The sequence below is a fragment of the Tribolium madens genome, unplaced genomic scaffold (genome assembly GCF_015345945.1).
Source record: "Tribolium madens isolate multiple individuals breed KSU strain unplaced genomic scaffold, Tmad_KSU_1.1 Scaffold_96;HRSCAF=242;Tcas5.2_LG5, whole genome shotgun sequence".
NCBI classification, from domain to species: Eukaryota; Metazoa; Arthropoda; class Insecta; order Coleoptera; family Tenebrionidae; genus Tribolium; species Tribolium madens.
This window is the reverse complement of record NW_025401068.1, coordinates 7,122,194-7,148,897: the sequence shown is the minus strand read 5'-3', so window position 1 is coordinate 7,148,897 and position 26,704 is coordinate 7,122,194. Positions and strand designations below refer to the sequence as shown.

Sequence of the window (26,704 nt, the reverse complement as noted above, 5' to 3'; positions counted from 1 at the left end):
TAAATTACCTTTTTACATCTTTTCTCTTCTTTTATAAAAAATACAAAAATTTGGAACTCAAAATCTAACATTTGTCAAACTACCGGCACCTTTTCTATGCCCATTTTTAGCGCGACCGTTGTTAACCTTCCTGAATTCTTTGTTTTGTGTTTTGAGTGCATTTCCTCCATCAGTTGTCACGAAAACCACGTGCCTTACGCATAAATTCAAAGAAACAACGTGTTAGTTGTGAAATCAACTGAAGTAAAAGTTTCCCATATCATTGTTTTGTACCGTAAATGGATTTTTTATAGTACAAGTCATATTTTTATCAACCTTATTCGCATTCGAACTGACGCCACCAGCAGGCAACAACGCAATTAATTAACGCTAAGGCTTATGCGACCCGCAAACGGAAATCCTTCCACAACCCGCTTTTCTAAACATTTTCAATTTGAATACAAAAGGAGATTAGATCGCAGTCCTTGCCGATTTCGCCCAATAAATTGGAAATTGTCCTGTCGTTTCGCACGACGCGTATTACCTCACAGAGTCAGATCGTGACTCATTTCGTTCGAGCTAATTCGACCAACGTTACTTTGTTATTAGAGCACCGAGCCGACGCCATATTGGTTTGGTTGATTACCTCCGCTTTTAATTAAGTAATTCGTGACTTAATTCAACGTTTCAACAGCCACATACGCAACGAGAACAGAGCAGCTTCCAGCAAAAAAATCTGGTAGAAATCCGAAATCCATACTTTTGATAGCAATATCAATCTTGATGACAGTGCTTTAGTCACGTCAGCAGTCATTATAGCAATAATGACAACAATGCAATAATAAGACACCAATATAACAACAACATAATTTCATAAACAAGTTTTTTCATCTTCTAATTAAATAATTGGACTTTATTGCTCGTTTCAACAACGATCCATACACATCGGAAAAAAATAGAACGTACGGGTGGTCTGGTAAAGTTCGCTTTATTTACCTAGGGCGAAAAACAAACTTACCCTATCAACACGTATATTGTCAATTTTGGATGTTTATGACTGGTTTTTCATTTATGGACTTTGTGCCTCGGCTACAGCTATGCAAATTATCTTCCTTTTCTGCATACAATTGCAGCTGCGAGGAGGTCGCAGGACATGATATTAAATTTATTAATTTGAATGCAAAACGACGCGTCGTTAACTGTCCGGACAATAATTTTATGGACGTCTCGTTGCTTTACGATTGCGATTTTTTTTTCAAGCGCTGCGTCGCCGACGTTGCGTATGGTTTGTTGTTATGTTTGTTGTTATAAATTATGAAATGATTTTTACAAAAATTGTCCAGATTTCAGTGGATTTTTGCTGTGATAAATGATAACGACAAATGGAATGTTTTTGTTTTATTATACAGGTTGCGTATCTCGTGTAATTTAATACATACATACGTATATATTTCGAAATTTTATGTTATTTTTTAAATTCCTTATTTATACATATAGGCTATCTTTTAAATTGTAACACATTTTCAAGTACCTGCAATTAATTGATGCAGAGCTCGCGTCCTTGATTAAATTTTGCACAATGAATGGAGGAAATTTGGCACATTTATCACCGGAATATCATTTTGTTGTTTATTTTTTATCTATGGTTTGCCCCCCACTAAAAACATATTATATTAGACAATTTTAGTTTACGAGTACAATTTAAAATTTAAATGTGGCGATAATACTGTGGCAACCAACAAATTTTTTTTTATAAAACTTGTTAGTGCTCTTTGTAATTGTAATTAGAGGTGTAGGGTTATCCATCTGAGATGATGTGTTTCACTGATTTTAAACAAGAACGGCTAGTTTTTCACTTATGTCTTGATTTTTAAAAATAAAAATTTAATTAATAGATAGGTACATATAATCTTTGTCATAAATTGTAGCAATGTTTTTATAAATTTTTAGCAACGTAAGTCATAGGTTTTTTTAACTTTCACTCAAATTTACGTTTTTATTTTATAGATCTTGAATGGAATTTACTTGTGCACTTAGCCGTTTATCTAAAAAATATCTAATTTCAATTGCCTTGTAGAAAGTTGAGAATCTGAAGTTTATACTAAAAACAATTGCAAAATGAAAGTTAAAATGATATTTTTACCTTGATAAGATTCTTGACCTAATCTGCCAGTATTGACTGACGTACAATATGTCAAATTCGTTTAATCAGATAAAAATTTTATTGCTGCAAATTACTCCACATTTAACCTTTCTTTTCTGTGGCATATAAATTATAGAAGAGTGACTTTATTGTTCGCTTATAAATTACCCATGTCTGTCGCAACAGTAAAACAAAACCTTTTAACATTTTTATTCATTCTGAATCATTGTTTTATCAAGCGACAGTTTGCGTTTTAAGTGACTCACAAACGATAAAATTATTCGTGTGTTAAAGCCAAAGCGATACAAAATAAATTAAAACGCCAATAAATCTCGCCTGCGAGTATTGGTTTCATTAAATCCCGTCCTTCCCGAACCACTCCAATGAATAATTCACCTTCTCTCGAAGATTGGCAATTTCTCTCCCCTCGTAACCTACGTTTTCGATCCTCAGGGAACCAAACTATGGATCATCATGGAGTACCTGGGCGGCGGATCGGCACTGGACCTGATGAAAGCCGGCAATTTCGAAGAAATGCACATCGCGATCATCCTCCGCGAAGTCCTCAAAGGTCTCGATTACCTCCACAGCGAACGAAAACTCCATCGGGACATTAAAGCTGCTAATGTTTTATTGAGCGAAATGGGTGATGTGAAGTTGGCCGATTTCGGTGTCGCCGGACAACTCACCAACACCACCAGCAAACGCAACACTTTTGTCGGAACGCCATTTTGGATGGCACCGGAAGTCATTAAACAGTCGGCGTACGATTCTAAGGCTGATATTTGGAGTTTGGGCATAACGGCGATCGAATTGGCGAAAGGGGAACCCCCAAATTCCGAATTGCACCCGATGAGAGTGCTATTCCTTATTCCGAAAAATAATCCTCCGCAATTAACGGGGAGTTATACGAAACAGTTTAAGGATTTCGTCGAGGCGTGTCTGAATAAGGATCCTGAAAATGTAAGTGCGGATGTTTTTGCAGAAACTGCCTTGGTTTAATTTTTTAAATAAGAGTTTTCACTCAGATATCAATGTAAATTTTAATAATAATTGTACAAAATTGAGTCTCTGTCGTAGTTTTTGTTCGCTTCTGACTCTTTAAAAATCGTTTATTAATTTTTTGTTTTTTTAGAGACCTACAGCCAAAGAACTGCTCAAATATCCATTTATTAGGAAAGCGAAGAAGAATTCATATTTAATAGACCTAATCGATAGGTATAAGAAATGGCGATGTACGAGAAATGAGGAAAGCGAGACGGAATCGGAAAATTCAGATTCGTACGTTATTTTCACAGACATTGTCGCCGATTTAGTAAATCTGATATTTTAGAGAGGAACCGAAACAAGAGAGCGATTTGGACGATCCGTGGATAATGACGGTGAAAGGCAACCATTCAATCAAATTACCCCAAGAAGATCTAACTCCTAATCATAAAATTCCAAATAAAATTCAGAACGGATCTGGACCTACCATCGCCAAATCGCCTCCGAAAGATTCGAATCTGAATCATTACCGACCTGATAAGGCCACTCCGGTAATTGGACGTGACTTGAGAGGAGGGTAAATATTTGATTGTCATTTGTTTCAGTCGGCGAGACCGCAGTCCGTTGTCCAGTCGCCTTCCGACAACCGGAAAGAGCGAGACCGAGAGAGGGAAAGAGAGCGCGAATCTAAAGATAGGGAAAAAAGGATTTCGAGAGAGTTAAGTCCGTTGGATCATCGAGGAGACTTGGAGATCGAAAAGAAGCTGAATAGAAGGTCGAGGGAGCATTCAAACGGCGGCAAGACCGACGCCCGTTCGCCATGTTTATCAGGTGTCATCTATCCATTAATATCCGAAGTAAGTTGCGAGATTGTCTATTGTTTTTTTTTTTTTGGTGTTATGGGGGCTATAGTTGCAGAGGAAGCATCACTACAACGGTCGAGCAGCCGACAGTTCGCACAAATCAAACGATGCCATCGAAGAGTTGAAAAACGCGTTTGAGATAGCGGAGAGAGCGAGTCCGGGAATTACGGAAAGCTTTATTAGCGAAATGGTGAAAAAGTTGATGCCAAGTGTGACGGAACAAAGGCTTAACAGTGTTATGGAAAAAGTTACAAGGTTGGAGGTGACGAGTTACGAGTTTGTTGTTTACTGATTGTGGTTTTTGCAGAGATGCGGCGTAAGTGATGAGGGAGGAGAGTTAGTTTAACCCAGATTTGTCCTACATGTTAACACTTACTGATTACATGACAATATCTTAATATCTCTTGAGCTTATTACATAGCACTGGTAGAATAAGAATTTGGAAAATCAGCAACCACTGCATGCTGTTCTATACTCATTTGTGGTTGACTCGTATTTCTGTCAGTTTCTGAAATTTATTTTAACTTGTTATTGCCAATGTCCCGAGGGATACTGTATATATGTATATCTAGATTGAATTATAATATCATTAAGATAATATTTTTTCTTGCAATGTATTTTTTTAGATGTGTATATACATATTATGAACATATAGTTATTATTTCATTTTTAATTATCTTGTTTACTGTTCGATGTCATCCAGGTCGATTTTTTTTGTTGGTGTTGCGACAAACGCTCCATGAGGGGACGTTTGTGCGCGACGACTGCGCGCAATGATTGACTTAAGACTTAACTTGTAGAGATGATGGCCTGGCAATGTGCTCTGAGTGTAAGTATAGGGTGTTGGTTGAAAGTGCCCTTTATTCATAAACTAGCTTCACAGTGTCAAAGTTTTTATTTAATTGAGTTAAAGGTGGTTTATGGCGTATTCTCTGTTTTCTAGAGGATACGGAGGGTTTGCCCAATTCAGTATTACTGTGCGAGCCGTCAGAACTCGCATTTGCATGAATGTGTTTGCTCAGGCTTCTGAATCCGTTCGGAATACTGTGATAGAGTGAACAGCATCTTATGCGAGTCTTTATTCTTATTGAAACGCTTTCATGTTGAACTGTTGATGTCAACTACTTATTGTTGATTTTAATTGTTATCTTATTTAGAGAATGAATCTTATAGTTTCCGCATAGTTATACTGTACAGTCAATTACAAATGACTTCGTATTCTAGACTAACCTGTAATTTAACATGGCAAATTACAACAAATCTGTATGAGATCTGCTTGTCTTGTACATGGTGTACATTAATAAAATTATTTCAATTTCACAAGACTTTTATTTATAACAAAAAATACATCTACAATCAGTGAAGATAAAAACAGCTTTCTTGATGTATCTCAACCTCCAAATTTTATACAATAACTACAAAAAAATCTAAAATGTGTTAGAAAGAATATCTATAACTATCCTTAGGTACTGCTAGTGCATAAAAATGTTTTTAAACACTTATAGAGATATATAAATATAAGTTATACCTAGTTAGAAAAAAAAAAGTAAAAAGAAAAGCTTTTAATGATTTTATTTATTCTATTACAAGGGAGGAAAGTGTACCTTTTCCTCCCACATGTGGAAGTTATTACCCGAGACTTGTCGAGGACAATAACCGCCCATGGAGAATAAGACACTTTTCTGCAGTGAGATTCATAGAATTTATCCTATGATCCAGCAAGAAAAACTTCAAGACTAACAATTTCTCTTGATATCCTAGTTTCGCCATTAAATTAGCATGTTTTTCCGTTTCTATGGGGGTGGTAAAATTTTTACCTCCCTGAGAAATAATTGACCACTTTCCTTTCCGAAATTAGGGTGTAAAAACTTATTTGTAGGTCGTAGGAAAATGATTACTTTTCACATTTTACTATTCAACATTCAGTTGCCTTTGATTTCGTTTCCATGCTTCGTGTTTGACAAGTTTTGTTTTGTTGTCAGACGAAACGAAGAAAATGGACGTTAACTAAATGACATCAACTGAAGAAAAATCCGTCTAAAATTATTAGTAAAACATAAAACCCAAAAATGTCCTACGTCAACAAAAAAATCCGAGTTTTCAAAGAAGCCGGCGACATAGAAATTCACCGGAAACGTTCCGATGGCCGGATGAAAACCTACACATCGGCGACCGATGCCAGAGCTTGGTGTGATAGCACGGAAGATCGAAGACAACATATTTTAGATTTAGTTAGACAAGGAGACGGGAAAGTGAGTTAAATTTAAGCGACAAAAATCCAGCACAAAAATTTTAATTTTTCCACCAGGGTTTATCTTTAGGAAAATACATACCGATTGAAGCAATCATCGACATCCTCTTAGCCAATAAGAATAATGATATTAAAAGATTACTAAGAGAAATCGAGGAGCTCAAGAAATTTATCAAAGACCATGGCCTTCACTACGAGGAAAAACCAATACGAGTCATAGAGCCTGTGGGGAGTACAGCAGGGGAGGGGACATCTGGAGTGGGAGGAGCTAGACCTGGGCAGGAGGCGACCGCAGGTAGAGGCAAAAGTCCTGCAGGAAGAGCAGGAGAGGACCGGGCTGGAGTTACCACTGGACAACCTGGCACCGGAGGAATTTCCGATACAGAAGGACGTGGAGGAGTTTCCGATTCCACAGGACGTGGAGGAGTTTCTGATTCCATAGGACGTGGAGGAGTTTCCGATTCCACAGGACGTGGAGGAGTTTCCGGTTCAGCAGGACGTGGAGGAGTTCCAGGCCTTTCGGATGCGAGAGGACGTGGAGAAATCTTTGATACAGAAGGACGTGAAAAAGGCGCTGCAGAAACAGCAGGAACAGACGGTAAAGCTACAAGATATGGAGGCCAAAAAACAGAGCTTTCCGATCTTGACGAGTACGAAACGGGGACTACGAGTGGTACAGATAGGTCAAAAAGAAGCACTTCACCACAAGGACAAGTATTTAATTGATTAATAGTTTTTCGCAGAAATTAATAAATTTTTATCAGGCTGGGAGCAAAGATGCCCCAACCGGGCAATATCAGGTCAGATTTACTAATTTTAAGCGTAAGAATCGGGTACTAATAATGAAATAGGGTTCGCGGACAACTCCTGAAGATTCCACCACAACTGGGGGTACATCGACTCCTGGTTTTATTACCGATAGCAGTGATTATGAGGATAGGGCGTCTCCAAGATTTCGACCTGTTTCTAAAGAAGATGAGAAAGCTGCTGCAGCTTTGCTTGCAGGAAAATCGCCGGAGGATCAGTTACTTGCTTTAAAGAGTGCTCTCGCGGTATTAGAGTCCAATTTTTATTTGTATTTTCTAAATTTTGTTCCCAGGATGCTGAAAATTACTACAGCGATCAAAACGGCATTGCTCACGAAGCGATCGAGAAGTTGGAAAATATTAAAGATATAGTGGATGGAGGTGAGGGCAAATTAAGTCCGAAACGACCCTCACCTGCACACTCGCCTAAGGTAAAAAAATTAATTTGAAATAGACAGACAATTAACAATTTTTAAAGAAACAATCGTTTGCTGTTGGAAAATCTCCTGACAAGACCTTCGACGAAAGGAGAACTTCCCCGTCATACGCAGCCAAGGTAAAAAAATCAAAATTAAAATTAAGTTCTAAGAACTCCTAAATAAAAAAGTGCATTTTTTCTTAATTTAATAATCTTATCACGAAGGACTTATCTTCTGGTGGTGGCAAAGCAGCTGGTAAGGCATACGACGAAGAGAGATCTAAGGTAAAAATTTGCTTTGCCCCAACACAAGTCGATAATTTTTGTCTAAAAAAGGGATTGCCGTCGGCTGGTAGCCCAGCAGCTGAAAAAGTATACGAAGAACAAAGAATGTCATCTTCATACGCACCAGCGGCTGCTGGTGCAAGGTCCTACGACGCCGAGAGATCTAGGGCACAAACGGACTCCTCAGTTACTGGTGAAAAAGTTGGTCCACGAGCCTACGACGATGAGAGATCGAAGGCTCCTTCTGGTGGTAAACCAACTGCAAGAGGATATGACGGAGTTGCCGACTCTTGCAAGGGCGAGATCGAAGCCTTGGAGCGCGAAATCGCAACCATGAAATCGATGTCTTCTCCTGAATCAAACATCATCAAACGCGAAGTCGAGGTTTTGAAAAAATACTGCGCCCAGTTGGCTGCAATTCAACAAGAAAATGCCGACTTGAAGCGTGAGCGTGATATTTTGAAAGATGGCCTAACATCAGGTGCCGACAACGCCATCAAAGATAAATTAAAAAAACTGGATGATGTTACCCAAGAAAGGGATCGTCTGAAAGCTAGAGTGAAACAGTTGGAGCAACAATTGGGCGGTTACAGTGGCTTGCCTGAAGAAGTCGATCAGTTTAGGGAGAAAGAACCAGCTTTGGATTCGTTGAGGGAAGATGTGAGTGATTTGAGGAGGCGTTTGGACAAAATGGAGGGTCTTGAGGACGATGTTCGATCGTTGAGGGACAAAGCTGCGACGACGGTGCAACCGGCGGGTGATTCAACCGAAAAGGATAAGCTCTTGGCCAGAATCGCTGAATTGGAGAAAGAAAACGATAATTGTAAATGTAAAATGAGAGAAATCGAAATATGTAAAGTCGAGAGAAACTGTCTAAAGATGCGTCTGGAAGATTTGATGCGAATTCAGAAAGATTATGAAGATTTGTTGAAGAAGACGCAAGGTTTTGACGCTCTTAAGGCCGAGTGTGCCATGTACAAAGCGAAATATGAAGAATTGAAAAACATGGAAGCTGAATGCAACGAGCTTCGGGCCAAGTGTCAACGTGTAGAAGAGCTTGAGAATGAAAGGAGGCTTCTAATGAAAGAAATTGAGAATTGCGAGTGCTGTATGAACAATCAAGAGGACGAAATCAAACGATTGGCTTGCCATATCGATTGCTTGACTCAAGACTTGGACAAGAGACAGGTAAAATTTTTATTTCATTCAAAGTGTGGCAATTTTTCTTTAGTTGTTTAGTGTTAAAACAGGTAAGTAATCCAATTCGCGTTGACATCAGTTAATTATTTTGTTTGTCTCAGGATGAAATGAAAGTTAAAGTTTTAACAATGCGAGCACATTTAGAAAAGAAAGATTGTCTTATTGCCAAATCAGAACAGCAGTTAGCAGACGTTCAGGATCAATTGCGAACTTCCATTGAGAATCTTTCATGTGAGACGACTTGTCTCAGAAATCGAATCGATGAATTAGAAGACGAAGTAAAAGCAAAAGATAATGTTTATAGAACTCTTGAAAGTAAATACAAAGAACTGGAAGATACAAATACATCCTTGAAGCAAAATTTGGAAAATGAGAAAAATGTGAAACTGAAATTGGAAGAGGCTTTACGAAAAGCAATACGAAGTGACGAACACTTGAAACAAATGCTCAAACAAGCCAAATGTGCGATTAAATGTATAACCCAAAAATTGGAAAAGCATGATATCGTTGGTATGGGTCGCTTAGAGTTAGAAAGGGAGAATTATTTGAGAAAAATCAAAGAGCTTGAAGAAGGAATGACTGAACAGCCTTGTGGTGCTGACAGAATTGCTGAATTAGAAGAAGAATTAATGCGATCTCATGCCCTCAATAAGTGTCTCAGGGACACTTTAGAACAACTAAAACTTAGCGACAAATCAGGCGAGCAACCTTGCGGTGCTGAACGAATAGCAGAACTCGAAGAAGAAATCATGAAACTTAGTGCTGAGAATAAAAAACTCAAACATAGTTTAGAGCAAGTGAAAGGAGCAGCTCAGGAGAATGAGGCGTTGCGTAAAATCGCAGGTGAACTGCAAGACACTGCCAAGTCTCAAGTTAATAAACTTGAAGACACTCTTTCGAAGAAGAGTCACGAGTTGGAAGATCAATGTGAAGAGCTTCGAGCCAGTTTGGCCGAAAAAGAGAAACTTATTCAAAATTTGACCAAACAGTTAGAGCTCGAAAGAAAGCGTAGAGAAGAGGCGGAAAAAGCTTTGGAAACTTTATCGGCGAATGGTGAGGTCGATCAAGTCGAGTTGAATAAATTAAAAGCTCAGATGAATGTCTTAAACGCCGAGATAGACCGACTCAATTTTGATTTAGAGAATCAGAAACGAGAGTGCGAAGAGACGGTAAATAGGCTCAAGGCAAAAATGGAACAGATTGAAAATGATAATTTGAGGTTCAAAAAATTAGAAGAGGCGCATGGAGACGTGAGTACTGATGCTGATAGGTACAGAAAAGAGGCTCAGCTTATTAGGGAGGAGTTGGATAAGTGTCGGAAAGAAAATGAATCTCTGAAAGCCGAATTAGATAAGTGTAAGAAAGATGGGGATAGCCTGAAATCTGAGTTAGAGAAGATTAAGAAACAAAACGATGATTTACATTTCGAGATGGAAAGGGTTACAAAAGAGAATGAATTTCTTAAATCTGGATTAGAGATGTCAAAGGATAAAAAGATCAAAAGTGAATCAGAAATAGGAAAACTTAAAGATGAATTAGCTGTTAAAGCTGCACTTGAGAATGAAAACAAAAGCTTGAAAGACGAGACAAATAGATTAAAACAAGAGTTGGCTGCGAAAAGTGGTCTCGAGCAAGAAAATAAAAGTTTGAAGGAAGATTTGAATAAGCTGAAGCAAGAGTTGGCATCAAAAGATGCTCTTGATAAAGAGAATAAAAGTTTGAAAGATGAACTTAATAAGTTGAAGCAGGATTTGGCCTCAAAGGACGCTTTGGATAAAGAAAATAAAAGTTTGAAGGATGAGCTTAATAAGTTGAAACAGGAGTTGGCGGCTGCAAAGCAAGATACGTCAAAAGGTGCAACCGAGAATGAAAATAAGAGTCTCAAAGATGAAAATAACAGTCTGAAAGATGACATTAAAGGTCTCAAATTCGAGAATCAAAGTCTCAAGGATGAAAATAAGAGTCTCAAAGATGAGTTAAATAAACTAAAACAAGAACTGGCTAATAGAGCTGGAGTTGTTAAAGATGACAGCAAAGACAAAGAGTTTGCCAAGGAACGTGACGATCTTTTGAAACAAATTGCCGCTCAAAAGAAAGAAATTGCCGATTTGTTAGATAAGATTAAACAACCGGCCAAATCTGAAGACACAACAACTCTTAAAGAATTGGAAAATAGAAACAAGGAAAATCAGAAATTAAGATCAACGATTGAAGATTTAGAAAAGCAGCTTAAAGAACTGCAAAAAGCTAAAATGGACGTTCCTAAAGCTTCCCCTGAGATTGATAAAGTTCTTAATGATCTTAAGCAAAGTCTTGAGAAAGAAGAAGCTCGTGTACGTGATTTGGAAGCAAAATTGAAAAAATGTCAAGGCGATAATGATGGTTTCAAAAAGAAGAATAACGAATTGGAGAATTCTTTAAAGAAGTGTCAGGACGGAAATGAAGAGTTGAAAAAACGTATTGCCGAGTTGGAAGCTCAAGGAGATAGTCTTAGAAAGAAAGCTATAGGTAAATAATTCAAGTAAATGAAACTTGATTTATTTAATTGTTTTAGAACAAGAGATAGCTCAAATTCCTGTGGGTGAAGATGGTGATAGAGTAAAGGCACTAGAAGCAGAATTAGCCAAACGTAAGAAAGAATGTGATGATATGATCGCATCGTTGAAAGAACAATATGATCGAGACATCAAAAACTTGCAAAAGCAAAACGAAACGGCAATCGATAAATTACAAAAACAACACCAAGAAGAACTGAAGAAATTAAATGATGAACGTGAAAAAGAAGCTGCGAAATTTAAACAAGAACTAAAGGAGATAAATAAAGTGAAGCGAAGTCCGAGTGTTGAGAAGAAGCAAAAGCCACAACCGCAACCGAAAAAAGAAGCACCACCACCGATTGAAGAAGCTAGAGATGAAGAAGAAAAACCACCTTCAGTTAAAGAACCCGTCAAAGAAACCTCAATCAAAGAACCTTCAATCAAAGAACCGTCAATCAAAGAACCTTCAATCAAAGAGCCCTCTATCAAAGAAGAACAAGAGGTTTTATTACCTTATTTAAGATTCCTCTTTCACGCATAAAATTCCAGGATAAAAAGAAGAAATTATCGATGAAGACGTTCGACGATGTTTGCATTTGTGGCAAACTACCAATGGTTATACCTATCGGTGCAGTGGCAGCACCACAGGCGCCGCCATGCCCATGCCCACCGCCCCAACCATGTGTTCCATATCCTCCCTCATACCAAATGGTTCCCCAGGTCTGTCTTTCCCTCTTTATGAAAAATTGCCACACTTGCCGTTGTTTGTAACTAGTAGTTGTCAATAACAAATTTCTTACAGCAAATGCCCCCCTGTATGCCACCCTCGCCGCCTTGTATGCAGATGCCATTGCCGATGCATCAACCCCTGGTTCCTTGTAGCCACAAAGACGAAAAAGTCAACACAATTAAGAAAATAGTCGAGATGGAAAATCGATTATTGTTAAAACAACAACATACCAAGGAAAAAAGTTGGTTTGGTTTTATTTTGTTTTCTTGACTGTAATTTTTTCTAGTTGATTCGCTTCAAAGCACTGTTAATAAGTTCAAAAGAGAGTTGGAGTTGGAAAGACAGAAGAATAGCGATCTTGTGAGTAGATACACCAATCAGTCAAAAACTGTCGCAAATATGAAGGTGGAAATGGATTTAGTTAGGAAGGAGAATTTCCAAGATAAAAGGAGATTGGAACAATTGAAGTGAGTTTTAATTTGGAGATCCTTTTAATTGATTTTCTATTGCAGTATAACTTTGAAAAATATTTTGGAAAAGGGGTCAGGAACCATGTGTTTGTGTCCTAAAACCGCCGTTAGGAGTGGTATACCTCACTTTCATACAGAATTATCTGTGGTGGTGAGTAGAAATTTGAGAAAAACTGAATTCAGTTTTGACTGATTTGTAATGAGCTTTAATTTATTTGCAGAAAGCCGACGATAATAAATACAAGCACAACTGCGTCCTGAAAAAAGGTCCTTGTTCGTGTGGTGTTGGTGATAAGAGCTCCGATTCCTTTGATATAGATGAGTAGAATAATGTTATAGTCCTTGTATTGGTCATGTGGCAAATTATTGTGATGTGTTTGTGGAATAAAATTGCGTTTTTTAAAAATGTTATTATTTTAACCTTTTAAGGAGTGAGTTTCTGTCTGAATGTGTGTGAGTTGTGACTTTTCCAAATCTAATTCTACCCTCAAGGGAATTTTTTGACGAACAAACCCTGAACCGTATGTACATGCTTGTTGTACTCCTTAAAGGGTTAAATATACGTTTTTAAACATTTTCGTGAAATTATGAAAATGAAAAAAAATTTGCTATAGGTCCTAGAAGCTCGTCAGAACCTTCCCTTGCTCGAAGAATTAATAATGAAAATCTGCTCCAAGCTATTCCCTTGAAAATCTCAAATCTCGATATCCCGACCAATTTCATTGCTGGACCAGACCAGAAAACCAAAATTGCTGATGAAATGAAGAAACTTGAGATCGTTACTAAAAAGTTGGCAGACGTTCAATCTTATGACAGCCAAAATTTGAAAAGTCGTGTCAGTGACCTCGAAACCAATTTAGCTCAAACAGAAGAAACCATTGAAATCCTTCGTGAAAAACTCGACCTCGAAATGAAAGACAAACAGATTTTGAAGGACTCTATAGTGAAGATCACCAAAAATTGTGTGTGTGCATTAAAGAACAAGATAATGGATGAAGCGACATCGGATTTAGCCACGAAACTTGAAGAAAAAGAACGCCAAATCCACGAATTGCAAGAAGAAAGAAGTATTCTAAGTAAGGAAGTTCAAGATTGTGAGAACTACATCACGAATCATGTAGATCAAATGAAAAAACTTGCATCATACATTGATCAGTTGACCCAAAACTCGGAAAAACTTCATGTGGAACGCAAATCCAAAACATCAACTGTGACAAATCAAAGTGGGGAAAATGACGGAACTTGTAATTGTGACTCTAAACGGATTAAAGAGTTAGAAGCTAAAGTCAATCGTTACAAAGTAAGACTAAACGCGAAAGATGAAAACATCAAAGCTCTTCAAGAAAAGCTTGAATTTGAGCGGATTTCTCGTGAGAAGCTTGAAGAAGCTTTTCTACGGACAGCAAAAATTTATGAAGATTTAGTCTACCAAAACCAAGGTCTTGGGAATATGAAGTACGAGTACGAGGCTTGTAAAGCTCAATGCGAACAGTTTAGGATCACTTGTGACGATCTTCGCTTCAAAGCACGAAAAGTTGAGGAGTTGGAAAGAGAGATAAATCATTGTAATTGTTACATGGTGAATCAAGATAACCGAGTTAGTCAACTTCTAGATGATATGGAAGTGATGTCGCAACGAGAAAATAGAATGAAGATAACAATCTTAAATATGGAGACTAGTTTGGAAGAATACAGCGAGAAATTGGATAAATGTCAAAACGAGAAGTCTTCTTTGAGGGATAGGATAGAAGCTCTTGAAACACAGATTGAAGATTACGACAATATTGTGGCTCTGAAAGAAGAAAACAATAAGATACTTTCGGAAAATTTGGAAAAAGAAAAGGCTGCAAAGGCCAAACTTGAAACTTCTATTGTTACTATAGTCAAGACTGACGAACATTTGAAAGAAATGTTGACACAGGCGAGACAAGCAATGACAACAATCACTCAAAGACTGGAAGAGTGCGACATTGAACGATTAGAAACACAACGAGACAACCAAATGAAGATATGTGAATTGGAAAATCAGCTTATTCTTGCTAACGCCACTATCAAAAAACTCAAGGAAAATCTAGACCAAATGAAAGGAGTTATGGACAAAAACGTTGCTTTGAGGTCTCTTTCAGCCCAATTGCACGAATCTGCAAACATTCAAGTGGCACAACTCAAGGCCGCCAACGAAGATTTGTCAAAACGGAGCCAAAAAATGGTGGAAATGTACGATTACCTCAAACAGGTGTTGTACGAAAAAGATAAGACTTTTGAGGATTTGAGGAACCACTTAGTATCTTTGAGGCAACGACTGGATAATGAACAGAAATTGAGGGAAGACACGGAAAATATTTTGGCAGATATGGCAGCAACCGGAGATTCGGAATTAAGTGAGCTTAGAAACGTGATAAGTATGCTTAAGAATGAGATTTGTTGTTTGCACTGCGAGTTGGAGGATTTAATGAATACGACGACGGCAGGTCGGTTGAAAACAAGAGTAAAAGATCTTGAAGTTGAAATTGAGGTTTTGAAGTGTGAAAGGAATAAATATCGCAAGTATTTGGATAAAATTTTGCCTGGTTATGTTGATCCTGTAGAGTTGGAACGACTCCACAATGAACTCAATCAAATGACTGAAGAAATAACCCGTTTAAATGAAGAACTAGGAAGGCAGAAGAAACTGAGACTTGATACTGTGATGGGATTGCAGTTAAAAATAGAAAAGCAGGAAAAAGAAAATAAAATGATTAAAGAACAAATCAGGGAAAGTATAGAACAAAAGAAGCGAAGAGATCCAACTTTGCCAAATGTTGTTTTTGTTGAAAAGAAAGATAAACAAGATGGTGGTGTTGAATATCGATACTTATACGGTGTCGCTGAAGGAAAAAGAAAGTCGCTTCAGCCGCCTCAAGAAGATTATTATAAATACGAGTGTTATACTCAGGAAAATGGAATTGAGAAGAAAGTGTTTCTAGGACCTCTACATTTAACATATATTGATGACAATGGTGAAATCAAACATTTCCCAATTGATCCGAAAACTGCAACTCCAAAAAAGGAATTCTATATTAAAGAACGTGGGCAAAACAAGAAAATTTTATGGAATTTAAAAACCGGTCCTTTCAAACTTAACATAGAAGAGGAGTTTAATTTTAGGAAAAAATACGAGGACGCCGTGAGAGAAATAAATCGGTTACAAAGCAAACTAGAAATGGTCAAATACGAAACTAATGGTCCGGAACAGAAACTGATGGAAGATGTCAAAGATATAAAAGATATTGATTCAAAGCTTACATCTGCCATTTCGGAAGCTGTGACTCTGCAAAAACAGTTGGACATGCCGACAAATGTGAAAAATCATGAACCATTCTCACAAGAACGTGAAGCTCTCACACGAGAAATCGAAAAGCAAAAGAAAGAGATTACAGAGTTGTTGCGAAAAATTCAGGAGTCTTCTGTCGGTCATGAAGTTTTGAAGGAGTTGGAAAGTAAAAAATTGGAGAATGAAAGGTTAAAAACACGAGTGAGGGATTTGGAAAGACAGCTCCAGAATGCTCAATTTGAGGTTGACATACCAAGAAGTTCACCGCAAGCTGATACTTTAGTGGAGAATCTCAAACATCATTTAGAAAGGGAACAGAAACGGGTCAACGAATTGGAAGACTTGTTGCGAATTTGTCAAAATAATGACAAAGAACTCAAGCAAGAAAATGTAAAACTCAAGTCGGAAATTTTAAGTATTAAAAATTTTTAAGCATTAGAAGAAAAAACTTTAATCTAATTTTTATGTCTTAGGGGACAAAACATTGCCAAGAGCCAGTCAATTGTATGTGAATCAATTACAACAAGTCGATGACAATTTAAAAGATTGGCAAAATCAGATTAATAATAACGTCTCTCACGTTCAACAACAAGTCAATAACATCATAGGTGAAAAAAAATATTACTTGATTAATTTTGCAAATTTTGATAATTCCAGATAAATTGGAAAGAACACCTGGAAATGCTGACAACGTGAAAAAACTTTTAGACGGTGTTAAAAATTTCGAAGCGAATCTGGACAGTGTCGTTAATAAAAAACGAGTTTCATTAACGAACGATTTGCAAGAAAAACATATTACTGAGTTGGAAAAACAATTAAGCGAAATGCGCCAAACTTTACACACTTTGGAAGAAGAAAAAGAAAATTTTAAGAATATAGGATCAACGAAACAATTGGAAGAGCAGTTAAAAGATTATCAAAGGAAAAATGCTGACCTAAACATGGAGCTGGAACGGCTAAGTGACTGTCTGATAATAAAAAAGAAACATTTTTCTAATTTTTTCACTTCTAGGGCAGGCTCTAAAAGAGAGTCGGAAAAGTTTTGAGTCCGATATTAGACTCAAAAGATTTTCAGATATTAGTGTGAATGATAAAAGCCCACGTGTGAAAGAATTGGAAGAAACACTGCACCAATGGCAAAGAGATTACGATCTTGAAGTGGGAAAACTCAAAAAAGAAATTGAGAAACTGATGGGTATTTATCTAGGTTTACTTTACATTTTTTGTGACTCCATATTTTCCAGTGAGAGGAAATTTGCCACAAGGATGTGAAGCCCACGAAAACCTGATAAAAGAATTGAAAAATGATCTAGAAAAGTCGCATAGAAAGAACGAAAATAATGAAAGGAAAATTGCCCAATTGGAGGGTGAAAATGAAAATCTGCTCACAATGATGGATAAATTTAATGGTTGTAGTTTAGATCTTTTTAATATTATGTTAATAATCCTTATGTATAGATGTTGGATCGATTGATGACAGCGCCGAGGATGATAAAAAAGTCCGTGATCTTGTCGAGCATTTGAGAGAGCTTCAGAGGAAAAATGAGGCTCTGAAAACTCGGACAATTCAACTCGAAATGGAAAATGGACGAATGAAAAATGACCTCGACAGAATCGTCGGCCAGGGGAATAAGTCATACGAGAAGGAAATGCAACGATTGAGAGACTTGGAGAGACAGTCGGCGAGAAGTCAGGATAAATATCATAATTTGAAAAAAAGATTGATGAAATTAGAGATCGAGAATAAAAATCTAAAGAAGGAATACATTGATACGTTAATAGCCAAAGAGAAACTTTCGCTCAAGAGCCGCGAACAGGAGCAAAGGTTGAGAGAAACGAATAAGTTGCTAGGTAAATGTCAAGACAAGAAACAAACTTTGACAATGCGGATGCTTAAAACACAGGACGATCATGACAATTTGAAAAAACAACTAGAGGTGGATTCGCGTTGGTAATTTTTGCAGTTTTGATTTTCGCTAATTAATAATTTCAGAGGCTATTGAAGAAGAAAATTGTATGAAAATTCAAATTATAAATAAGGAATTGATTATTAAAAATGCTCAACTTGAAGAAGAAAATAATTATTTGAAGAAAATGATCCCGGAGGAAGAACGTACGTTTATTTTGCTTAAAATGTACTTCGCTTTAATATTTTTTTTTTAGGGGTAAAAGTGGCACAGATAGAATCGGCAATGGTTAATGTAGAAGAAGAGTTAAACAAGTACGTTGATCAAGGTGCGAGAATTGCCCACTTGGAGATGGAAAATGCTCTACTGAAGAAGGAACTTGATGGGATTAGATGTGTGTTTTTTCTATTGGGAAATAATTTTATACATTTTATGATTTCTGTTTTAGCGAAAGACATTTCCTCGATTGACATCGAGTCAAAACGTTCTAGTGAAAATTTACAAATTCGAGCTGTGGAACTAGAAATTGAAAATGAATTTTTGAGGGGCGAACTTACAGGTCATTTTATACTTTTTAAACAGAGAAATTTGTTTTATTGTAATTAATTTTTAGACAAGGAAAAATACTCTTATGAATTTGGCATGAACGAAAAGAGAGTCAACGAACTGGAAGAAGAGGTGCAAAAGTTGACCGAAGCTAACGAAAAACTACAAATGAAAAATGTCGACCTGGAACTCGACCATCAATACATGAAAGATGAGATGGATCGTATCAGTATGTGTTATAACCAAAGTAAAATTTTAATTTCATTTTACAAATCACAGCAAAAGTGAGGCAAAAACTTGAAAGCGAAATCCCGAACAAAGATGTCGAAAAGCAGAACCACGCTTTGAAGCTCAAAAATGACCATTTGGAGCTCGAAATCAAGAAACTGAAAGTTCAACTCGAAAATATGGGTATTTGCAACCAGTGCAGAACTACAATTTGCTATTTTGCTTTGTAGGCAAGGAACAAATATCTCTTCAATCGCACGTCCAAGAAAATCGTTTGAAAAAAATGGAAGCGTTGATAAACGAATACGAATCATTGAGAGAAGCTGCACCAAAATCGACGGGAGTATTGGGACGAACTACGAAAGAAAATCTTGACGAATTGGAGGAAGTGGAGGAAAAAATGCAGGAGTGGCAAGGGCAATTCCAGCCACAATTATTAGACATGAAGAAAGATCTCGAGAAACTTATGGGTATTTTTTTTTTGGAAAGTCTTAACAAGTCTCATCGAGTTTTTTAGGGAAAAGTAAAAGTGGGACTAATTTTAGACACCTCGAGGATCAATTGCGCGAAGCTAAGACAAAGATCTCGCATCTTGAAACAGAAAATAGGAACTTGAAAGCCGAAGTTGAAATAATGCGTATGTTTAAAAAATATATGTGACACGAGGAGGATTAATATTTTTTTTAGGTAAAGGACTTCCCGCAGATGAAGCTAAATTGGCTAGAGACGTGGAACAAATTTTGAAAAATTTACCAAAACAAGAATCGCGTGAGTATAAAACTGGTTTGTAAAGAAATTGAGATTAATATTTTCATTGAAGCACCAAAAAATGTCGACGAGAAAAAGTTCAAAGATCTCGAGGCACGACTGAGAGAATGTCAGCAAATGAACGAATTTTTACGTTGGTATAGTTTTAAAATTTTGCTTAGTGTCCATTTATTGTTTTACAGGAAATGAAAAAGTTGCTCTTGATAAACACGTTCAGTCGAAACGAATACAAGACTTGGAAAGTCAAGTACGTGAAAGCCGTTTTAGAGATGCTTCGAAAACAGATCTCAGATTACGTATTTTTTTCCAAATTTGTGGTTTCTTTTATTTCGGTTTGTTTGGTAGGTGGTCAAAAATCAATCATGCTTGATGTTCAAGAAATGAAATCCAAAGAATTGGAAGACGAGTTGGGGGCCTGTCAAAGTAAAAACGAAGCGCTAAAGACTGAGTTGGAGACTTTGCGTATGTTGCGTAAAATTTTTATATTGTATTGTTTTTTTTTTTTTTTAATAAAGGGAGAGGTGTTGTGACGAACAGTGATGCAAGTACCAAACTGCAAGAATGTCAAAAACAAAACTTACTATTGAAAGAAGAACTCGAAAGGCTTCGTAAAATTACCGATTTACATCAAAAATTATCCAAGGATTTGGATAAACAACTTCGTGAGTGTAAGAAGAATTTAGAGGAATCTAAGAAACATGATAAACTTTCAAAGGATCGAAAAGTGTCCTTTCATAACATTCCCATCGATCTGAATGATTTCACTAACGAAGAATTGGCAGCAGAGATAGAAAGATTACGTAACGAATGCGAACAACAAAGACGCATGATTAGCGAACTGGAAGAAAGTTTGAAGAAATGTAGGGAAATCAATAGAGATTTCAAACAAGAAAATGACCAGTTAAAGATAGAACAACAGTTTATGCGACAGGAATACGGAACTCAATTCGAAGATAGGTTGAAACAGCTTCGTGACAAACAGAAAAAACAGCAATCAAAAGGGACATCCGATAATGTCTCTAGCTCTAGAGCAACAGATGATATAAGTTCTCTCCAAGCTAAGTTGGAACTGAGTGAAAAAGATAATAAAAAGCTCAAAGATGAGGTAAACACCTTGACCAAAGAACGAAATAATCTTCTAAAAGAGAATGAGAAGAAAGAAGAAGAAATTAGAGAATTGCAAAAGAAAGTTCAATTTTTGGGCGGAGGAGAATATGAAGCTACACTCAAAGAATTGGAATACAAAAATCAAGAAAATGAGAAATTGAACTTGGTTGTTTCTGACTTGGAGAAGAAAATTGAAGATTTGACTAAGCTACAGCTGGAAGTAGGTAAGGGGGATACCGATGACAAACGCTCCCGGAAATTGGAAGAAACTTTGCAAAAATATCACGATAATAATGAAAATCTTAAAACACGAATTGTGCATCTTGAAGAGGAAAAAACCAACTTGAAGAAGGAATTAAGTGCTCATATTGGTATATCACGTTTACTTTGATTTAACACTTGTTCCTTCTGTATTTATTTTAGAAAAAGGAAAGAAAATGCCTGGGAGTGAAATACAGGCTCGACAAATCAGAAAATTGGAGCAAACCTTGCAAAAATATCACGATAACAACGAGAATTTAAAGAGGAAAATTGCGTTTCTGGAGGCCGACTATCAGGAAAAGCGAGTGGTAGAATTGGAAGAACAAGTGCAAAAGTGTCAGATAAATAACGATGGGTTGAAATTAGTAACAGTGCAATTGGAATCTGAAATAAAATATCTGAAGGAAGAGCTTGGATCGTTTCTCCGGAAAGAAGAGAAAGTGGCGGAAAAATTGGCTCGGAAACGACAAAGTAAAGATCAAAAGAGTGTTGAGTCGGAAAAAGACAGAGATTTGAGAAAGAAACCCAAACAATCGCTTTTTATGCCACAGGTGATTCTTTTGTTTTATTTAGAGTTGACGTTTATTTTTTGTATTTCAGCCAATGACAGTCGGACCGCAACCCCCAGTCTTTGCCATGCCGATCTTTATACAACCCCCTTTCCTGTCTTACGGAAATTACCCGCCCCAAGTAACAAATATTGGAAACACGGACAATGATATTGAACAGCTATCACATTTAGTGAAGAGGATTCAGAGTAGTCTGGATCAACGTAAAAAAAGGATTCAAAGTGAGAAAAGCCTTGTGTCAGACCAGAGTGACAAAAATACAAGTGAAGATGATGTACTCTCAGTAAAATTGAAATCAATGTTTATTTTAAAAAAATTATATTGTAGGAGGAAGTCGAAAGAACGCTAGATTTCGAATCCAATCAATCACAAACACTGAGTACAACTTCTCCGGTTGTAAAAATTACCAAATCCTCAAGTCTCACGATTGAGAAATTAAGCAAACAACTGCTTTTGCAACAACAGACCAAAGAAAAAAGTTGAGTGTCTTTATTATACCGCTTTCATTAATTTAAATTTTTCCAGTGAATAAGTTACAAGAAAGTATAAAAAAAACATTAAAGGAGTTTGAACAAGAATTCGGGGATGAGTCACCAGTTGTAAGATATTTAATGAATATTTTATTATTACAATATCTAATTTTTTTATTTTTCTAGGACCAAAAAGTAAACATTAATGACGCTTCTAGTGCTGTAGGACCTTCCACAGAGGTAACATTTATGACAAAAATGCTAATATGAAGAATTGTATAATAAATTTTCAGTCAACTGTGGACAAAAAAGTCTTCCAAAAACACTCAACGAGTCGTCATGAAATTGAGAGCGCTAGTTCGGATTCGTTTGAGAAGAAAAATGATTAATCTGTTTTTGTGATGTTTTTGTTTTTGATTTGTTTTGTGCCGTTTTGTGAAATAAAGTATCGTCTTTTTTTATTAATAGGACTTTTAATTTTTTGTGTGAACACACCAAATGTAATAACAATAATTTGTGTAACAAAGTACTGAAGTTGAATTTGTTATCACGAATATACGGATTACAGATTGTTAGAAGTTATTTTACAGTCTATTTCAGGAAACAAAATTAAACGACTGTTAAATAATATCAAAGTATAATTGTAAAATATATAGAAATAATGAAATTTAAAACTGGAAACGTCTGGGATTTGCTTTCTTGGTCATAGGCCTTCGGATCACCTCTTCTTCTTCTTCATTATCCGAGCCAACTGCTACTTGCGGCATCATCATTGACATATTTTGAAAAACCGATGTACTGATAATATCAATTTGAGGTTTCAAGGGGCGCACCTAAAACACAACAAACTAACAAACAACATTCACCCACAAATCACACTAAATTACTTTTTTAAATTTCTTAAAATTCTTCCCTCTTGTGGTGGTGTTACCAGTCTCATTTTGATTCAAGGGCAAGACTCTTATGGCTGTCGGCGGCAAAGGTTCAATCACTACAGTGTTTTTAAACAAATCAAAAAGTTCCTTAAATTCGGGTTCAGGCCCAAGCGACTCGTTTTTAATATTATGCTTCGACATCCAAGTGACATTTGAAGGGTCTGAGGGACAGTAACTCTCATTCGCACTGTAGCGCTTTGAGACGATGTGAAATGATTTTTCAACAGCTGGTTTCTTCTCCGGTTCTTTAAATGTATTCATGATATTTTTAAAGGGATTATCATTTTGTTCTTCCACTTCTCTTTTCACCCTCAACGCGACAAACGGATTTTCAGCATCTATTGTTCTATTAGTTCTATTCATATTTTTCTTTCTCATTATTGCGAACGGATTTTCAATCAAAGTTTTCTTGGAGCTTGAAGCCAGGTTCTCATCAGCTTTTCTTTTCTTGTCATTGGAGACACTTTCTTCCACTTTTGCTTTCTTCGCAGGCGTACTTTCCGTTTCCTCCACTCTTCTTTTAAAAGTACTTAGGGTTCTGTTAACTTGTTTTTGAAGCGGTTGTTGGAGCGACGCCAGCAAATACAAGTCTGAATCTAGTGACCCAGGAATCACCAATTCCTGTTTAGGTTCAAAATTCTGCGGAAGTACATCGTCTGTTGGTGTTTCCTGAACTAAAGGTAAGATCTCAGATTCTGAGTTTAATTCTTTTTCCACGAAAACACTGTGGACACGATTAAATTTGGGATTGCAGTCTTTTTCGCAAGAAGAAAGCATAATTGCTTTGGGAATTTCCTGAAGTGGTATAGTGCGTTCCCCTATTTTAGTCAAATATTCATGAATTTGTTTGAGTGACTCTGGCGTGTTTTTTGGTTCGTCACTGAATATAAAAAGATAAGTATTTTTCGATTTCGTCACTTGTGTAATACTGAGTGGTTGTTTTTCCCACGAAATACACGAACCACCTAAATACATGTTTTATCACTTTTTTAAATAATTTTTATTATTTATTACCTGTTTGCTTAATCAGATACATCATTTTCAATTTGAGTTTTTCCGTGGGGAAAACAAATATTTTATTTTTAAATAAAGTTTTTCTTTCGGGGTTTGGTGTTAAATCAATTCCATTCAATAAAGTTTCAACTACAGGTGGTTTGAAATCTTGTAGATCAGGTAAAGGTTCATTATTTTTAATTCTTTTAATGTACTCATCCCAGAATTTTAAATTCACGATAGGTTTGTCATCTATCAACGCGTTTAACATTTTGATTGTTAAAACTATTACTGGTACTGTTAAATAAGTACAAGTTGGGCCCCATTCATTGACAAATGTGCCTCCAACGGACGTAATTTTCTCTTTTAATTCAACTCTTTCTTCATTTGTTAAACCGGAACCGGCTACTACCAAATCCACTTTTTGAATTCTATAATTTATGAACTCATTTTTGCCGATAAAAATAAATCCTTACCTAAACTTGCTATTATAAACACCCAACCTTATCACATCGTTATCCTTTAAAATCACTTGTGTATTTGGGGTAATTTTCACATTGTTATGAAAAGTGCCATATTTCGATTCTAGGTCCTTCAAAGTTGCAGTATTCACCTAAAAAATCGGTATATTACTTATAATAAACTTAAAATTTAGCAATGAAAGAATTACCCCAACACTAATAACAGCGTGTTTCCGACTAATTGAGGCATCATTTGGCAAAGCAATAGCCGCTTTTTTACGCCCAATATCATAGTTATTTTCAGTAAATAAATAAAATAACTTTGAACCTAAACATTTAACATAATAATAGATAACAGATTATAGAACCTGTCTTCATAATTTACCTTCAACTTCCTTCAGAATGTATAACATTTTAACAAAACCGAACTAAACAACAATGATAATCACTACAACTGACAAAATCTTACACATTTTACAAACATTGAATATAAACAAATAATTTTAAACATTTCAAACTTGAAGTCACTGGAGGTTATGTTTCTCTTGAATTTGCGCATGTGCCATAGCGTGTGCTTCAAAAATCATGCGTTTGGAATCTTACAAGATCGAATTTTAAAAATTTAAAACAATAAATTACTACACAATTTTGTCTATTTCTGGGAATGCTAATTATTATGAAAACAGATCACTTTCGTGTTACTCAAAGGCAAGGACTTGAGTTCTGTGTTGTAAAAACAAATCTCAAAGAACAATTAAATATTTATGAATGAACGTAAGGAGTAAAGATTGTAAAAATTGTTTACATTGTGATTGGATCGTTTGAAGTCGGCCATCATTATATTGCAAAAAACCAATCAATTTAGATTTTTAATTTTATTCAAAAATTTAACACCATTATGTGATTGGCCCGTTTAAGGTCGGCCAATATGAAATTGTAAAAAACCAATCACTTTAAAGGTTTTAGATTAATTCATAAATGTCATGAATTGTTTAATTTAGATTATTGCATTAATACATTAAAATAATTCCAATTTTGGAAATAAATCTAAACCATAAATTAGAAGTTACGACAATAATTAACTTAACAAATTTTATACAACATTGCTTATGAGTTCGAAAGTATAATATACAGGGTGTCAATTTTAAAACTTGCAATCGCCAATATCTCTAGAACTAAAAAAGTTATTGAGAATCACTCAAAACCTTTTCGGTAGTTTTTAGGGGGAATCAAAATGGCATGGTAAGTGACGCTCCTCCACCCACCCTTCAAGCCACAGCCACCTTAAGTTGAAAATTTTAAATGGCACGACTCTACTTGCGATGCATCGTTGGAAAGCCCATAACAAGCGCTTTTCAAAAATGTCATACAACAGCCTATTTGGTAAAGTTATTTTTCCAATTATTCAAAAACGAAGACGTTAAATTTTCATTTTTTTTACTATATTCAAGGGTGGGTGGAGGTGTGTCACTTATCATGTCATTTTAATTCCCCCTAGGAACCACCAAAACGGTTTTGAGTGATTATTAATAACTTTTTCAGTTGAGAGAAATTGCCGATTGCAAGTTTTAAAATTGACACAGTGTATAATATAATATAATATAATATAATATAATATAATATAATATAATATAATATAATATAATATAATATAATATAATATAATATAATATAATATAANTAATATAATATAATATAATATAATATAATATAATATAATATAATATAATATAATATAATATAATATAATATAATATAATATAATATAATATAATAGATATTCAAACAATAGGAGGAAGCAAGATAGATTGTTTAATTACTATCGCCTACGTGTTTCTCTTACTTCAGAAAACTCTATTGATTGCACTGTTTTAACTGGATTTTGCAATGTTGCCTAAAATTATTGTTATACGTTTTACATGTTTTTTTGATGCAAGTTATTACAAGAGCAAATATAGAAACTATATCCTGTATTGTAACTATGTTTAACGCTATTTATTGTGGCTTTTATTGGCATTTTTTATGGAATAATTATCAAAAAAACATATATATAAAGACCATTGGTAACAATAAATAGACATAAAAAGGGTGAAATGACAAAATTTTACAGATAGTTATTTTAAGCATTTTTCCATGTTTCTAGTATTAATATTTTATTTTTCTACTTGGCTTTTTTTGTGGGGCGCAGGTTATGAAACACCTTACCTAAAATAGATTCGTTGTTTTTTTTCTCTGCCAATCAGAAGCATTTTAAAATCTAGAACAACTCGATGAAAGCCTAAGTAAATAAAATTAGGGCTAGGTTCTTCAATGAGTAAATCATGACAATAGCCCCTAGCACAGACCTTGTAAGAATCTTTTCATTTTCAACTTATAATTATTACCTGCCTTAATAAGGCCAAAGTTTACCAAAATTTTTATATGAATGCTGTAAGGCTTTACTAGTAATTACGCTTAATTATTAAAACACACGACCC

At 35.8% G+C, this 26,704-nt stretch overlaps 3 protein-coding genes across 10 annotated transcripts in view; 2 read left to right on the top strand and 1 right to left on the bottom strand.

Moving 5' to 3' along the window:
* Window positions 1-5,290, top strand: part of LOC123012641 (serine/threonine-protein kinase 26) — a 25,535-nt gene extending 20,245 nt beyond the window's left edge. For all 8 annotated transcript variants that reach the window (XM_044410697.1, XM_044410693.1, XM_044410694.1 and 5 more), the window contains 6 exons: window positions 2,576-3,085; window positions 3,258-3,403; window positions 3,456-3,660; window positions 3,715-3,966; window positions 4,022-4,227; window positions 4,280-5,290. In XM_044410697.1, coding sequence (XP_044266632.1) covers window positions 2,576-3,085; window positions 3,258-3,403; window positions 3,456-3,660; window positions 3,715-3,966; window positions 4,022-4,227; window positions 4,280-4,292 — 1,332 coding nt within the window. In that variant the 3' untranslated portion in view covers window positions 4,293-5,290. The remainder of the gene's footprint in view (window positions 1-2,575; window positions 3,086-3,257; window positions 3,404-3,455; window positions 3,661-3,714; window positions 3,967-4,021; window positions 4,228-4,279) is intronic.
* A 652-nt stretch (window positions 5,291-5,942) lies between these two features.
* On the top strand, window positions 5,943-22,303 carry LOC123013819 (centromere protein F-like). The gene is made up of 39 exons (XM_044412625.1): window positions 5,943-6,224; window positions 6,281-6,937; window positions 6,988-7,023; window positions 7,075-7,275; window positions 7,323-7,460; window positions 7,508-7,585; window positions 7,673-7,732; window positions 7,784-8,920; window positions 9,034-11,440; window positions 11,487-11,971; window positions 12,019-12,189; window positions 12,272-12,440; window positions 12,486-12,666; window positions 12,712-12,820; window positions 12,891-12,987; window positions 13,284-16,397; window positions 16,456-16,590; window positions 16,640-16,942; window positions 16,995-17,177; window positions 17,227-17,391; window positions 17,441-17,929; window positions 17,976-18,095; window positions 18,146-18,283; window positions 18,338-18,448; window positions 18,503-18,664; window positions 18,715-18,846; window positions 18,894-19,133; window positions 19,181-19,300; window positions 19,351-19,431; window positions 19,484-19,564; window positions 19,614-19,727; window positions 19,777-19,893; window positions 19,947-20,909; window positions 20,962-21,350; window positions 21,400-21,642; window positions 21,696-21,846; window positions 21,894-21,967; window positions 22,025-22,078; window positions 22,132-22,303. The coding sequence occupies exons 1-39, from the start codon at window positions 6,042-6,044 to the stop codon at window positions 22,225-22,227; spliced, it is 13,884 nt and encodes a 4,627-aa protein (XP_044268560.1). The 5' UTR covers window positions 5,943-6,041; the 3' UTR covers window positions 22,228-22,303.
* On the bottom strand, window positions 22,292-25,033 carry LOC123013820 (nibrin). Its single transcript, XM_044412626.1, has 6 exons — window positions 24,613-25,033; window positions 24,437-24,555; window positions 24,243-24,379; window positions 23,788-24,197; window positions 22,726-23,738; window positions 22,292-22,671 (listed from the first exon to the last, which is right to left on the bottom strand). Exons 1-6 carry the CDS (start codon window positions 24,638-24,640, stop codon window positions 22,507-22,509), a joined length of 1,872 nt encoding a protein of 623 aa, XP_044268561.1. The 5' UTR covers window positions 24,641-25,033; the 3' UTR covers window positions 22,292-22,506.
* Between the last annotated feature and the right edge of the window lie 1,671 nt (window positions 25,034-26,704).